At 56.9% G+C, this 16,270-nt stretch overlaps 1 protein-coding gene across 1 annotated transcript; it reads left to right on the plus strand.

Moving 5' to 3' along the window:
- Window positions 1-1,708: 1,708 nt before the first annotated feature.
- Window positions 1,709-13,873, plus strand: OVOL1 (ovo like transcriptional repressor 1; the record flags this gene model as incomplete). Its single annotated transcript, XM_084634899.1, has 5 exons — window positions 1,709-1,729; window positions 2,298-2,426; window positions 12,061-12,236; window positions 12,577-12,763; window positions 13,578-13,873. The coding sequence occupies exons 2-5, from the start codon at window positions 2,327-2,329 to the stop codon at window positions 13,871-13,873; spliced, it is 759 nt and encodes a 252-aa protein (XP_084491025.1). The 5' UTR covers window positions 1,709-1,729; window positions 2,298-2,326.
- Window positions 13,874-16,270: the final 2,397 nt, after the last annotated feature.

The raw sequence follows: 16,270 nt of genomic DNA on the forward strand, positions 1-16,270 counted from the left end.
CTACCACGGGGACCCACTCTCTTCCCAGAACCAGGGATAGAGCCCGGAAGCCCAGACTCCCAGCCTTCCCTCCTCTAACTCTCCCCCAAAGCCTCTCAAAATGCCACCCCAACTTCCCCCACAATCCCTTGCTTACCCCAGCCACTCACTCCAGAACATCTCATCCCCCAGTCCCATATATTCCCCCGCAAAACACTCCTCCCTTCACACCCTTCCCTCAAAACTCCCCCCTACACGTTCAGACTCAGGGCTTTGGAGACCTGGGATGTGCCTGCTTCTATTTCCATGCGGGAGGGAGAGAACTGCTGGGGTAGTGTATGGGCTCTGAACTCTCAACATCCTGCGCATTAAAATTTGCTCCATGGACCTTTGCAGACGCCCTCCCGACGCGTGTGTCTCAGTGAGGGAATTCATTCATTCTTAGTCTTGCCATGAAGGCAGGGGGCTGGCCTGGATGACCCCCCTTCCAGTCCTTCCAGTCTAAAAGTTTCCTGCCAAGTTGCTTTTCCGGCCTGGCTAAGTGCAGCCTGGCTAACGTCCAGCCAGCGAACCCACACCGTGCTGACATTCCCCTCCAACGCAACCTGCACCACCCCGCTGACTTGTCCCTTGAAACAGGAGCAGACGCCTCCAGATGGAGCTGAGCTGCACCCCGGAATAAACAGCGCAGCTTCTCTTTCCCACCCCTTCCCCTGGGGCTCTTGGGACTAACATCTATTGTTGGCTGCAGGAACCCTGAGACATCTGAGGCCTGATTCCCAGGGCTTCAGTGCCCCACAATTGAGGGGGTGGATTTTGCACAGGGATCCGTACCACCAGCCAGGTCTCATTTTGGGGGGATTGTCGTAAGAGACGGGGACGCGGAGCCCTGTGGAGAGATCTCAGCAGCTTATTTCCATGCCTAAATGAGAGGAGAGCAAGGTGGGGTTATGGGAGCTCGGTGCCGCTAGTGATCAGGTGCAAGGTGTCCCTGGTCGGGCAGCCATGAAACCAGGCCTCCTCCTTGATTCTGCCATCTCCTAGGCATGGGCAGAACCCTGTGCCAGCCACTGAGAGTTAGGCTTGGGGTCCTGGGGACCGCCCAGTGAGATCTGGCCTGTTAGTTGATGGAAAATCTCAGAGTGAGTGCATACGTGGGTGCATTAGTGCAGGTGTTTTTTGCACCAGATCACACTCATGCAAACCACCTTGGCACATGCACACTAGAGGGTCACACTAGTGCGACTCACTATGAATTCTGGTGCCGTACCTCCACCACCAGGCCAATGCAGTGTAAGTTGCTGTTCACACCAGTCCAGTGTTGTGCGCATGGGGGTGTGTGTGTGTGATACACTGGGACGGGGGGGCGGGAGAGGGGAGGAGCGACACTGGTTTAAAACACCTGGAGTGTGGCCAGGTCCTTATGGCCAATCACGGACCTGGACCAAGAAAATACCTTTCCTGGTGTTAAATTCAATGGCATCAAGGTCCAGCTGTTCGGGTCAACCTGGGTTGGACTGATCGGCACTCAGGACCACAGCGTGTTCACTGCACCTCCTCCTCTCTGCTCTGCCTCCCGCTGCACTCCCTCCAGGAGTGTGTGTTCACGCCCCTGGTCAAGCCCCCGCCCCAAGCGGCTCCCACTTCGGACACGCTGAAGCATCAAGAAAACAAAGGGGGGGGCGCCCCCAGCAGTGGGTGACACACAATCTCCTCCTGGCAGGGAACCGGTCGGGCAGGTAGCGTACAGGTGGGTGACACCGTTATTTCCAAACGCATGCGCCATCCCCACCCCCTCCTTCAAAAACAAACTCGCTAATGAGCTCAGCGCAGGTACAGTTCTTTCCCCTTCCCGATCCGATCCGTCCCTCCGGATCGGAGCCCGCAAAAGTCCTGGCTCTCCCGGCAGGGGAGCGGTTAGCGGAGAACCCGGGGAGCCTGCCCGCTCCGTAGCCCGCCCCGGTCGCTTCCCCCGCCACTTCAGCGGCTGTACCTCCTGGGAGGCTGAGACTGAGCGGAGCGCAGGCTGCGCGCGGAGAACGGCGCTGGGTGAAACCGACCAGGACCCAGCGGTCCATCCCCCGGGCGCTGCGGGCCTGGCTTGTTGTAAGCTTCCATCCTAGAACGTTGAGGAAACTTTTGTTCGCTGCTCTCCTTGCAACGTCACCTGCTCCCTGGAAATCCCTCTGGCTGCTGACTTATTGTTTTATTTTATTTTATTTGAAAGGAAAAACCCCTTCCCAAGTTGGGTGAAAGTTTGTCCCTGTTTTTATGCTAAGAGGCAGACGCCTTGGTATTTATTTATTGATCTGTTTAAGAATCCCAGGCAATTTAATTGATCTCGGAGATGCCTCGGGCTTTCTTAGTGAAAAAATCCCGTGTGTCTGTGGGCAAGAGGAACTGGAGTGAATTGCCTGATGAAGAGAGAGGAGAGATCTATGTACCAGGTGAGTCTGATTGGAGGAAGGATGCTAGATCTGTGCAGATACTTATCTGCCCCCAGCACCTGCAATCTGAGCACCTCACAGCCCTCAAGGGAGACAGGACAGGGCAATCATGCCCATTGCTCAGAAAGGGAAAGTGAAGCACAGAGAGGCTAAGTGACTTGCCAAGGTCCTAAGGGAGAAGGGGGGGGTTCTGTGGCGGAGAGGGAATTTAACTCGTCTCCCGAGGCAAGAGCCCTAACCGCTAGACCAGCCTTCCTTGCTGGAGATTAGAGCTCTTTGAAATATTGCCATTCGTGCTTGTGGATAGCATACAACCGTGCCGGCTGCTGGAGTGGCAAGTCAGTCACCTGTTCAAAGCTCAGCACAGGAGGCTGGGGGACAGCAGCGCTGGGGAACCAGGTGAAGTGGCTTGGCCTGGTGGGAGTGGGGCTTGCCACACAAAGTAATGGCAGTTCCCTGACATACAGCTCCAGGCCGGCTGGAATGTGGGGGCCGATGATTCGTGCTCCCTCTCTGCACGGAACAGCCCGCAACGGTTTCTTGGTGCCGGGAGTCGGATTCCAGGAGTGTGACCTTTGGACCCAGCTCATTTCCTTAACTGATCTGCTGATGGCAGCCTGTGCGTGTGTCTAGGGCCTGGAGCCAGGATCCCAATAGGGACCCACGAGGGTTTCCAATCAGCATTTTCTGGGCACTGCTCTTCCCCTGGGACTCTTTGCCAGGCCAGGCTCCCATTTCCTCTCCTGGCCATTCAGCCCGGGGAGCCCCCGTGCGGTGCCTGCTGGGGCAGTGGGGGAAGCGCAGTTATGCAGAACTCCAGCGGCCATGATTGGGAAGTGGCTTTTAATGTTTAAACTCCCTCTTGGGATTGGCTTGTTTGTTAGCTGAGGGGCTGGGAGGTGTGTGGGGATGCTGGCTCCCAGCTGTGAGGGGGGCAGGGCCCGGGAGTGCTACAACTGCCAAGTCAGGAACACCAGAACCAATTGTACTGTCACCCTTCTTGGGAAGGATCCCAGAGTCCTGACTCCATCTAACCACTGGACCCCACTCCCCCCTTTGAGCTGAGAATAGAATCCAGGGGTCTGGACTTCCAGCCCCCCTTCCTAACCCTAGACTCCACTTCCTTCACAGAGCTGGGAATGAGACTAGAAGTCAGGACTCCTGGGTTTACTCTGCTCAAGCCACTAGGAAGCCCTGCCATAGCTTTAATTCTAAGAGATGTTTTGCCAGCTAGTATATTTTAAAGAGCAAGGCTGGTGCTGTGGTTAGGGCACTAGCCTAGGACTTGGGAAACCTGGGTTCAATTCCTTGCAATGCCACAGACTTCCCCTGTGACATTGGGCAAGTCACTTAGCTTCTCTGTGCCTCTGTTTCCCCATCTGTAAAATGGGGGTGATAGCACTCAAGGTGTGTGTGTGGGAGAGATTCTAGACAGTGAGGCACCCAGGTACCTCTGTGATGGTGGGCTAGACAGGTACTGGGAGAGTGTTTTTTCTTCTGGAGGCTAGTGAAATATCTTTGATCTGTGAGTGCAGGGTGCTGGGTCTGAATGCTCCAGTGAATGGAGCTTTAGAAACCAGTTTAATTGAATGGTCTCAAAGTTTAATTGAATGGGGTTTTTTTCTTTTTTAAAAAAAGAATCCCATGCAAGCAAAGAAATCCTAGCTTGGGCCTATTCTACCTGTTCAACCTGTCTAGAATCCAGACCAACCTTAAACTCAAAGGCTGGAGAACATGAGCTCAAGCCTCTCGCTGGAAGGCAATCTGATTTAACTTCTCAAAAAGAACCTTGAGCGGTAACTTGATGACAGTGTCTAAGAGCAAACAGTGTACTGAAAAGTCTTTAATCTAGCTGTGAGAGGCAGAACAAGAACCCATGTGTGGGTTAAAGCCAAACACCTTCAAGTGAGAAAGGAGGCCCCAGGTGTTTAAGTGTGAGAGTGATTAACATTGGAACAAATGGCCAAGGCAAGTGGTGGCATCTCCATCTCTTGGAGAAGCCTGGATGCCTTTTGGGAACATGCTTTCGTCAAACACAAGTAACTGAGCTCAGTGCAGGGGTGACTAGAGGGTCTAAAGGTCCCTTTAAATCTATGGCTGTTGGGGTAGATTAAGGGATTTGCCACATGTCTGGCAGCAGGTCAGGGCTGGGGCTAGAACCCAGTCTGGTGCCATAAGCGCTTGACTGTAAACTTGGATGTCACTTATTTTTGGTTGGGTCCAGGTCAGATCCTTCCCCTGCTGGTGCCACCTGAGCACCCCTTTGAATTTGGGTGTCCCCCCAGATTGGTGGCAGGGAGAGCTCCCTCCAGCAGGGAGCTCCCCCAACTCCTCAATGGGGGGAGAGGAGACTGATCTCTATATCACTTCTGTCACTTTTGCCCCCTGGTGGGCAATAGGCAATGGGCTCAAACCACTAGACCCCACTCCTCTCCCAGAACTGGGGATAGAGGCCATGAGGGCTGCAGGAGATGATCAGAGCAAGGGGACCTGTAAATCTGATGGTGGGAGGGGAATCAGGGCTGGTGAGCAAGGACCCCCAATGAAATCAACGGGACACTGAGTACCTGGCTCATGACCCACCCTGCAGCACGCAGGGAGTGTGCATTAGCACCCCACCTGGGAGTGCCTGGCCCTGGAGTCTGTAATTAGCTGGTAATTAATACCCAGATGCTCTATGAGTAGCTGTCTGTGGATTCCAACCTGCTGATTCCTGGCAGAACCTGGCGTCCATCTGGGTCATTAACTAATCCAAAGGGCCTGATTTCAGTTAGACACCCCCTGCCCTGCCTGGTCCTCAGGGCCAATGTGAGATCTGAGGGAAAACGGAGAGCCAATGAGGGGAAAGAAATTGACCCTTTCTGGCAGAGCTGGCATAGAACCCAGGAGTCCTGGGTCCCAGCTGTATCCACTTCTCCCTAGACAGATTACTAACTCACTGATTGGCTGGTCCCGATTCCCTTTAACCCTGTCTCATCCCCCTGACGGGTCAGGCTTTGCTGACCCCTCTGATCAGATAAGCCTTTCAGCCCTACTCTGGGGTGTCCCTTCAAATTGGCACCACCCCTTGGAGCCAATGGCTTAAATATCAACCAGTGCAGGTTAGACACTTGCAGAGGGGGCTGGGCGCCAGGACTCCTGGGTTCTATCCCAGCTCTGGGAGTGGAGGGAGGGCTGAATCCTGGTCCCGCCTTTCCCTCTATGAATTCTGGCATGACTAAATCAGGCCATGATATGATTGGGAGGCTCAAGGGAGGGCATCAGAAGTGTGGGTGCCAGTGATCCCATTAGCACAGCAGGTGTAGGGGGAAGTGCTGCTCCTGGAAGCTGTCTCTGCACGCGGGATCAGCTGATCGGACACTGGGACTAAGGACACCTGGGTTCTATTCCCAGCTCTGCCACTGACCCTGGGCAAAGTTTCCTCTCTGGGCCTTTGTTTCCCCTCCCATCCTTTGGCTGTTTACACTATGAGCTCTTGGGAGCAGGGGCTGTCTCTCATTGTTTGTGGGAGAGATCAGATGGCTACCAGGGTCTGCAAGTAAGCCAGGGCCAGGGAGGCCCCTACATGTCACAGGCTCTGGGGGCCATGTGCATCCTATCTCTGACCCAGTGCTCCTGGCCCATGCTCCAATGTTGGGGGGGGGGGGAAGGTGGATCCTAGCATCAGTTCCTGGGGAATTCCCTGGGGGACAGCAGTGTTGTCTGCCCCCTGCAGCCTGTATTCCTGGCTCTCCCCTTTGTCTTAAGCGCTGGCTGCTCCATTCCAAGTCACAGCAAGGTAGGGGCTGATCCCCTCTCCTCACCCTTACCGTGTGAGCAGCACTAGATCCTTACCCCTGCCCTCCTTTCTCAGGGCAAGGAACCACGAGGTAGAGATAGCACAGATGACCCAGGAGTCCTGACTCCTAGCCCTGCCCGCTCTTACCCGCTACACAGCACTGCTCTCCCAGAGTCAATATTCTACAACCTAGGCAGTTATAAGCCTGTCAGCCTGATGTCATTCCTGGGCAAGATAAGGGAGTGACTGATGCAGGAGAGAATGAATGCCAGTCAACCTGGGTTTATGGCAAACCCGATCCTGTCAAATTAACTTGATATCTCTTTTGGTGGGATTACAAGTTTGGTTGATAAAGGCATAGGGGTGATGTAATAGATGTAGATTTCAGTAAAGCATTTGTTTGGTTGTCACATGCTATTGTGAGGTTAAAACAAACTAGAATGATCCCAGATCAATATGGCCCCTGAAATGGATTGACAGTGGGTCAGCTAATAGGTCCCGAAATGTAACTAAACAGGGACTCAGCATTGAAGAGGTGTTTCTAGTGGGGTCCCACTAGGATTGGTTCTTGGTACTGTGCTTTCTGACATTTATCAAGGACCTCAAAGAAAACAAAAAATCATTACTAATGACGCTTGCGCAGACAGACGGAGAGTGGGGAGCGGGGAATAATGAAGAGGATAAGTCACTGCTACAGAGCTATCTGGATCACTTCGTAAACAATATGCATTTCAGCTGAGCCAAATATAAACCTATACAGTGAGGAACCAAGACTGCAGCCATACTTACAGGAGAGGGGACTCTATGCTGGGGACCAGTGACTCTGAGAAAGGTTTGGGAGAGGGGTGTCCTGGTGGCTAATCAGCTGAACATGAGCTCTCAGTGCAAGGCTAATGCAACCCCTGGCTGTATAAACAAGGGAAACTCACGTACGATTAGGGAGGTTCTGTTACCTCTGTATGTGGCACTGGTGTGACCACTGCTGGAATCCTGTGTCCCATTCTGGTGGCCACAATGCAAGAAGGATGCTGATAAATTGGAGAGGGCTCAGAGAAGAGCCACCAGAATGATTAAAAATTTGGAAAACATGCCTCATAGTGAGAGACTCCAGGAGCTTTGTCTATTTAGCTCAACACAGCAAAGGTTAAGGGATGACTTGATCCCAGTCTAACTACCTACCGGGGGTGGAGGGGAGAGGAAATATTTGATAAGGGTTTCCTCAATCTAGCAATGGTCTAACAAGATCCAATGGCTGGAAACTGACATTGGACAAATTCAGACGGGAAATAAGGAGCAAATTGGTACCCATGAGGGTAATTAACCATTGGAACAACAGACCAAAGATTCTCCATCACTGGCCATTTTTAAACCAAGACTGGCTGGCTTTCTAGAAGATCTACTCTGGTTCAGCCTGGCTTTCACACAGGTCCTAGGGCTTCCCTATGCTACACAGGAGGTCAGACTAGGTGATCCCAGCGGTTCCTTCTCCCTTTGGAATCTGTTTACGTGCACACAGGCCCTGATCCTGCAAACAGGCTCCCAAGGCAGGTTGGAGCAGCACTGTCCTTGGGGGGGAGGGGGGTTTAAGACCAGGTTGGACAAACACCTGTCAGAGATGGTTGGGGTTTCCTTGGTCCTGCCTCAGCAGGGGCTGATGGACTAGGTGATGCCACGAGGTCAGCCCCATATTTCTATGTCTGACCACACATGTGCTTTGCTGTCCTCTGATGGCTATTTGGGCCCTGTTGTGCTTGGCGCTGTACAATCCTGGCCCCCAGGGGCATACATATTAGGATGTAATTGTTCAGTGGCAGACAAAAGTTGAAGGAAGAGCTCTGGCTTTATAAATGATCCCCCTGCAAAAGCCTCCAGGAATAGCCCCCGCTTCTAGCAACTTTAGCAGAGGGGTCAGAATTTCAGGCCATTGTGCAGCGAGCTGGTGGGGGGAAAAAACGGTTACTCACCCTTTTTGTAACTCTTGCTCTTCCAGCTGTGCTGCTCATGTCTATTCCAGTTAGGTGTGTGCGAGTGATGTGTGCATGGCTGTCGGAAACTTTTCCCTAGCAGCTACCCGTCGGGCCGGCTGTGGAGCCCCCTGGAGTGGTGCTCTATATACCACCCTGCCAGCCCAGCCCCCCTTCAGTTCCTTCTTGCCGGCAACTCTGGCCCCTGGCTAGGCAGGCCGAGTCCTTTTTCGGTGCCGTTCGGAGGAGCGCTCCGCACCGAAGCGCGTGGGGCTGGGTCCTGCTGCGACCGGAGGGCTGACTCCATGAGCAGTTGTTTCAATTGAATATCCCTCTCTTTTCTGGTGTGAGGCTTGAAGGCCTTGCAGATCTTCCACTTGTCTACCTGATGGGCTGCTCCCAGACACCGGAGACAGGAGTCGTGGGAGTCGCCCGTGGGCATAGGCTTGGCGCAGGAGCTCCAGGGTTTGACGCCCTGGGACGGCATGCCCCAGGGCCCCGCAGGGCACTTGGTGAAGGGGAAACCCCCCCAGCCGTTAAAGACTACAATTAACAACTAGAAGAGAAACACTTAACTAACAATGGGTAACTATACACAAAGAGCTAGGGATTTGTGGGACACCTGCGAGCAAGAGACCGCTGTTCCAACAACCGTCACTGGCGGTAAGAAGAAGCTGAAGGGGGTCCGGCTGGCAGGGTGGTATATAGAGCTCTGTACCGGTGCCACTCCAGGGGGCTCCACAGCCGGCCCGACGGGTAGCTGCTAGGGAAACATTTCCGACAGCCGTGCACACAGCGCACGTACACACCTAACTGGAATTGATATGAGCAAGCACTCGAGGAAGAACGCTGCAGAACCACTTGAGAAAATGCAGAACTTTCCATGGCAGAGGTCCAGATAATCCCTGTCTCTCCTCCACAGCAGCACCGGATCTGCTTTAATTCAGCCAGGAATTAATGCAGGGAAGCCCTATGGCCTGGGTCCTACAGGAAGTCAGACTAGATGATCACACGGGGGCCAGCTTCAGTGAATGATGCACAGGCTCCAGCCAGTACAGAAAGCAGCCATAGCTCAGGTCTGTGCTTGAGTCCCTCCACTGGCTCCCAGCTGACTCCTGGGGTCAGTTTAAAGCCTTGATCCCTAATTTTCAAAGCAATTAGGGGATCATGCCCCAGCTGCACCAAAGCCCATATCTGATCTATAAACCACAGTGAGTGCTGCACTCCTTGGGACGTGCAGGTCCCATCACCCAGTGTGAAGGTGAGCTAGGGACAAAGCGTTCTCCAGGGAGAGGACCCAGCCATGCGACCGTCCTCCAGAGACCAGGCTAGCCCGGAGTCTGATCAGCTCTAGGAAACGCTGCAAAGCCAACACCAGCTAAAAGGGACCTCCTGCGCCGTTGTGTCCACGCCCTGCTATCACAGCCATCCACCCCCCTGACAGAAATGCATCCAGCTCCGTCCTCAGCTGGGTTGGGCTCTCGGCGTTGGTAAATGCAAAGTAACACACACTGGAAAACATAAGCCCAACTATCCACCCAAAAAGAGGGGGGTTTAAATTAGCTGCTACCGCTCAGGAAAAAGACCTTGGTGTCACTGCGGGTAGTTCCCTGACAACATCTGCTCAAGGGACAGTGGGAGTCAAAAATGCTCCGCGAATGTTAGGACCCATTAGAAAAGGGTGCAGTAATAAGACAGAAAATATCATAATCCCACTGGAGAAAGCCCTGGGACGTCCACACCTTGAATCCTGCATGCCGTTCTGCTCACCCCCAACTCAAAAAAGAGACGTTAGAATTGAAAAAGGAACAGAGAAGAGCAATGAAAATGATGAGGGGGATGGAGCAGCTTTCCTATGAGGAGAGATTAAAAAGATGGTGTTTGTTCAGTTTAGAAAAGAGATAACTAAGGGGGGGATGTGAAAGAGGTCTATAAAATCCTGAATTATTTACCCCTTCCCATAACACAAGGACCAGAGGTCACCCAACAAAGTAACAGGCAGCAGGTTTGAAACAAACGCAAGGCCGTATTTCTTCACACAATGTACAGTCAGCCTGTGGAACTCCTTGCCAGAGGATGTTGTGAAGGCCAAAAGTCTAACTGGGTTCAAAAAAAAATTAGGTAAGTTCCTGGAGGACGGGTCCATCAATGGCTATCAGCCAAGATTGTCAGGATGCAGCCCTGTGCTCTTGGTGTCCCTAGTCTCCGACGGCCAGAAGCTGGGACTGAATGACAGGGGATGGATCACTTAAAATTGCCCTGTTCTGTTCATTCCCTCGGAAGCATCTGGAATGGGCTGCTATCAGAGACAGGATACGGGGCTAGATGGACCATTGGTCTGACCCAGTGTGGCCTTCTTGCATTATTTATTTTGCCTCCACCCTTCCTAAGGGGAGGCTGTTCCAGAACATCTCACCTCTGATGGGTAGAAACCTTCTTATCTCCAGCCTCAGTTGCTTCCTTCCCAGTTTATCCCCATTTGCTCTTGTCCAACACTGTCCTTTAGCTTCAGTAGCCCTTTCCCTTCCATATTTATAGACACAACCAGATGCCAGCTCAGCCTTCACCAGGCCAGGCTAAACAGGCCGAGCCTTTCAGTCTCCTCTCGTAAGATCAGTTCTCCGTTCCCCTGATCAGCCTGGGAGCCCTTCTCTGCACTGGGGCAGTTTGGATCCCTTGTTCCTGAACACGGGTGACCAGAACTGCACACGGTGTTCCCGCTGAGCTCTTCCCAGTGCCTCGCCCAGGGGCATTAATGCTTCCCTATCGCCCCTGGAAATCCCTCACCGGATCCAGCCTAGGCTCTTTGATGGAGCCTTTCTGCTCTCAGTGACACTCACAATTTGATCACCCCCTTCCCCATGCAGGGTTCTGACCCTGTAAAGGGAGAAGGGCCAGAGACTCCATGGAGTCCACTCAGGACCTTTGTGTTGCTATTGGTTTCATGTGGAAGGTGCCGGGATGCTATGGTGGTGGGCTGCAGGACAAAAAACTTGGAGGGGCTGGACCCTGTGGGGCAGGGGAGATTTATTGAGGCTGTTCTGCAGTGGGAGGGGAGTGCTGGGGTGACTGGCTAGCTGGACTAGTTCTCCCCCCACCCAGCTGGCCTAGGGGCAGGTGACACCCAGGTGGAAACACTCAATTAACCAGCTGGGCTGGGCCAGACTTTTCAATAACATCTCGGGGAACCGGTTCCAGGGGCTTGTTTACTGCAGCGCTAGGCAATGGGGTACAGGGAGGTTCCCCTCTGGGGGGCACTGGCTCCAATCTGGGTGGGGAAGGGAGCCCTTCTCCTCTAGGGGGCGCTGGCTCTGATCCATTGCACAGCTGGGGGACTGGCTGGCTCTTGGGGTGGGGACTGGGTGTGGGTGTGGGGTTCCTCCTGTGTTGCCATAACCCTAGCCTGGCTCCCCACTCTCTCCAGGCTGCCAGGCTGACCCCCTCCCCAGTCCGTGGCTGCTGCCTTTCGGGGGGGGGGGGGGAGTGTGAACAAGCCAATGGCTGCCCCATGCGGGTGACGCCACCTGGTGCCTCTTTCACCTTGTTCCATTCTGATTGGGGGGGCCGGGGGCGGGGAGGGAAGACAGTGAACACTGGGCTTGAGGGTGGGGTGGCGAGCCTGCCGGGGGAATGGGGAATCCCCTGGAAACTCCCCACTGCTGGGGCATCACCCCCCTGTTGCATGCGGTGTGGGTCCGGTGGATGATGGGTGAGGCCGGCTGGGGGCGAGGGGGCTTGCAAGCTCATGGGGCCATGCGGAGCCCAGGTGGCTCATCTACCATATGGCCTTGGTGGAACGGGCCTGATTCCCACCCTCCACTGCCTGTACCCCTCACCCCAGATCTTAGGGAGCAAAGCCCTCCCTATAACCCTCCCCTCTGCTTTCTCCTAGTCTGCCTGGGGGGCTGTGCCCTGGGCAAGGACTTGGAGCCCTCGGTGGCTGAAGCCCCCTCGTATCCGATGCCCCTGGACCTGACCCTGCGAGATCCAAGCTACACGGCTGCCCAGCTCCCCGGGGAGGGGCCCCCAGCTGGGGAGCACAATGGGTTCCTGCGGCCCAAAATGAAGGTATGAATTGGGGGCCAGGAGAGGCAGGGGAGCTCTTCCAGGCTCAGGGTGCATAGGGCCCCCGTGTGGCCAATCTGGGCTGTGCAGGGTTGATTGCCCACGGGAACCTCAGGATCTGTGGGGGGTGTTTGGGGGTCCCTGTTTGTGAGTGTCCAGGGAGGTGGGGGCTGGTTTGGGGAGGGGAATGGAGCAGTGGAGGCTCTGGTGCTTGGGACGGCCTCCCCAGGGCTCCTGGGGTTGCTGGGGGTGCCCTTGGGCCTGGGGGAGGAGACAGAGCCCTGTCACTGGGCACCCCCTCCTTGGGATCCGTGGGTGACAGCTCCATCCCCGCCCCCAGCAGGTGACGCTGGGCGAGGGGCCGGGCGAGCTGTTCTCCTGCCCCGTGTGCCAGAAGGGCTTCAGCTACCAGCGCATGCTCAACCGGCACCTCAAGTGCCACAGCGAGGTCAAGCGTCACCTGTGCCCCTACTGCGGGAAGGGCTTCAACGACACCTTCGACCTCAAACGCCACGTCCGCACCCACACCGGTGAGAGACCTGCCCCCGCCCGGGCACCTCCCCACCAGCCCTGCCCCCGCCCCCGCGCCCGCACCGGCGAGAGCCCTGCCCCCGCCCGGGCACCTCCCCACCAGCCCTGCCCCCGCGCCCGCACCGGCGAAAGCCCTGCCCCCGCCCCGACACCTCCCCACCAGCCCTGCCCCCGCGCCCGCACCCGCACCGGCGAGAGCCCTGCCCCCGCCCCGACACCTCCCCACCAGCCCTGCCCCCGCGCCGGTGAGAGCCCTGCCCCCGCCCCTGCCCGGACACCTCCCCACCAGCCCTGCCCCCGCGCCCACACCGGTGAGAGCCCTGCCTCCCCCAGCCCCGCCCCCGTGCACACACAAGGTGAGAGCCCTGCCCCTTCTGGGACACGCCCCAGCCAGCCCCGCCCCCCACAAGTGAGAGCCCTACCCCCGCTGGGACACGTCCCCATCAGCTCCGTCCCCGTGCCCGTGCAGCCTAGACCCTTTTCCCCACCAGCCCTGCCCCAGCACCTGCACAGGTGAGCCTTGGCAACAGGCCCCACCCCTTAGCCCTCCCCGTAGGGTTCTGGGGGGATTTCTTAACCCTCTCCACCCTCTGCACTGGTGGAATGAACGGGCCCTTGGGGCTGGGATTGTGGGGTGCTGTGTCTGTCTGTGTGCACACACCAGGGGGGGTTACTGGGTTTCTGGGCAGTGGGGCTGGCTCTGTGCAGGCGGGAGTCGGGGGGGCTAGGTCCCTGGGGATGAAGGGAGGCACGAGGGGGGGAATGTGCGCGGGGAGTGCTAACCCTTCGTGTCCGTCCCCGCCCCCGCTGCAGGCGTGCGGCCGTACAAGTGCAACCTGTGCGACAAGGCCTTCACGCAGCGCTGCTCCCTGGAGTCGCACCTGAAGAAGATCCATGGGGTGCAGCAGCGCTACGCCTACAAGGAGCGGCGGGCCAAGCTCTACGTGTGCGAGGAGTGCGGCTGCACGGCCGACAGCCAGGAGGGCCACCTGCTCCATCTGCGGGAGCAGCACCCTGACAGCCCCCTGCTGCTCAAGGCCTCGCGCAAGACGGCTGCCTCCCTGCACAGTGCCCTCCCCACCCTGCTGCAGAGCAGCCCGTGCCTGTGAGACGGTGCCCCCTGCAGGGCAGCCCGTGCCTGGGAGACGGCGCCCCCTGCAGGGCACCCAGGTGCCTGGGAGACGGCGCCCCCTGCAGGGCACCCCGCGCCTGGGAGACAGCGCCCCCTGCAGGGCACCCAGGTGCCTGGGAGACGGCGCCCCCTGCAGGGCACCCCGTGCCTGGGAGACGGCGCCCCCTGCAGGGCACCCAGGTGCCTGGGAGACGGCACCCCCTGGAGGCTGGGCAGGGCCCTATACAGCAGTGAGCCCCCGTGAGACAGTGTCCCCTGGTGGGCGCCCAACACTGGGGCAGGACCAGTGACTGAGCCCTGCTGCCTGGAGGCTGGACACCACATGCTCCCTCCCAACAGTGGCCTGGGACGTGGACAGCACGTGGCAAATGCTCCGAAGAAGCCCCCACCCCCTGTGGAGGAGAAGTCCTCAATGCTACGCTGTCCTCCCGCCCCCCAGGGGCAGCCAGCTATCCACAGGCCACTGACTTTGCACTGCTCCTTCCCCGAAGCCTTGGGGGAGATGCGGGCAGCTCCCTTCTGTGGGCTGCGTGGGTGCCCCACACCCTCCCTGGGCTGGCACTGCCCAGTCCCCCGGAGGCTCTGCCCACAGGCTGGGCAAACAGGATTTTTTACTATTGTGCTTTTCTGATGGGGGCTGGGCAGCAGGAGTGGGGTGGGGAGGAGCATTTACCCCCCCCCCCCATCTCCATCTCGGTGCCATCCCCATCCATTCCCCCTCACATACACACTCAGGAAGAACCCAGGGGCAGCTCCATTCCCTGCCCCCATTGATCCCATCAGGACCATTCTGCCCTGGATTTCCCAGTCCCACCTTGGCCCCACACCCAGCTGTTCCTGCCTGAAGTTTGCCCTGAGATTTGCTCCCGGGCTGCTGCTGCTTTGGGGAAGGCATTGACATTACAAATCCCAGCTGTCCCCACCCCGGGAGTCTCCGTGGCTGACAGGAGACCTGTGCTGGGGGCCTGAGAATGCCTGGGAAGGGGACAAGGCTCATTCAACTCCAGGGCCCCAACCCCACTTGGGAGAAATATCCATGACGTTAAAATCTGGGCACCAGGTTTGACTCTGGGTAGAGACGCCTCCTCAGACATATCTAGGAGTTGCGGGGGGATCCTCCATTTCTATAGCGCCAATTCCCCAGGCCCCTCTGTGCCACCGTTCCCCCCCCCCACTGCCGTTGCAGAGCTGTCACTAACCTGGACAGCTGGGGGGATCATGGTGACTGGAGAATGTTGATCAGGGATGTGGGATTTATCTGAATCCCCCCGCATCCTCCGCCTTATTTGTGCTGCTCTCCTGAGGCGGGGGGCTGGGGTACAAATGCTTTAATGGGGAAGGGGGAGGCTGCAGGGAGCCCCCACACCCAGTAGGTCCCCTTCCCGCTGCCTGCTCCCCTCCAACACCTTCTTTATACACCAGAGAACACCTGGTAATTGGGGTCCCCGGGATCAGAGCAATTGCAGACCTCCACCTGCATGGCCAGCCCCAGAGCATCTACTCACCGGGGCGGGGAGGTGGTCATAGCAGACACCCTAGGTCAGAGGGAATGGGTAGGGCCTCACCATGGCCACGCATGGGTCTGCACCCCACATATGACCAGCTGGGCTGTTACCCCCACCACCACCCACCCTCTTCTGGGCCCACCGTGACTGCAGTGGGGCAATGCCAAAGACCCAGCTTCCCCCACACATACTAACTCAAATCCCTTTAAATCTGGGAGTGGCTGCCTCTCCTCCTTGGGTAGATATTGGGGGACTGCCAATCCCCAGTGCCAAGAGGATGAGTAGAGGGATCAGTTTCCAGCTTAGCAGGGAGCTTCCCCCCAGGGCAGAGGGGACCCCGCATCCCACTAAGCTGGGCTGCTCTAACTGCGTCCATCCTGTCCCCCACCCCCTGCACATACAGAGGTGGGGCAGTGGGTCCTGGCAGGGGTGTAGTAGGAGGTGTCGGGGTGCCAGGGCCTGGATCGTGTTTACAGTTTGGCTGTGGGAAACGAGCCAGACAGTTTGTTAGTAATTGTGAGTTTGTATCTTTGTCTGTTTGTGAGTCTATTAAAATCAGGGAATTGAACCAGCTCTGAGCAGTACTCCGCACTCCTGTCCAGCGGCCCTTGCCTACCCCAGCCTGCTGCTGTCCCATCCCTGGAGCCCCCTTCAGCGCTCCCAGCACCACACGGCATGCCCCCTCCAGCTAAGGCTTGTCTAGCTGAATATGCAGAGTGCGGCTGCCCTCCCCCCCCCGCCCACTTGCCACAAACTATGTGTTCCCATAGCCAAGCCGGGGGGGTGGGGGAGAGGGGGAATGGGACCGGGGGGGGGGTGTACTGCCAGAACTCACAGAAAGGGGGGCAGCCAGGACCATGGCTTGGCTA

This window comes from Lepidochelys olivacea (genome assembly GCF_965140295.1).
Source record: "Lepidochelys olivacea isolate rLepOli2 genome assembly, chromosome: 7".
Classification (NCBI taxonomy): Eukaryota; Metazoa; Chordata; order Testudines; family Cheloniidae; genus Lepidochelys; species Lepidochelys olivacea.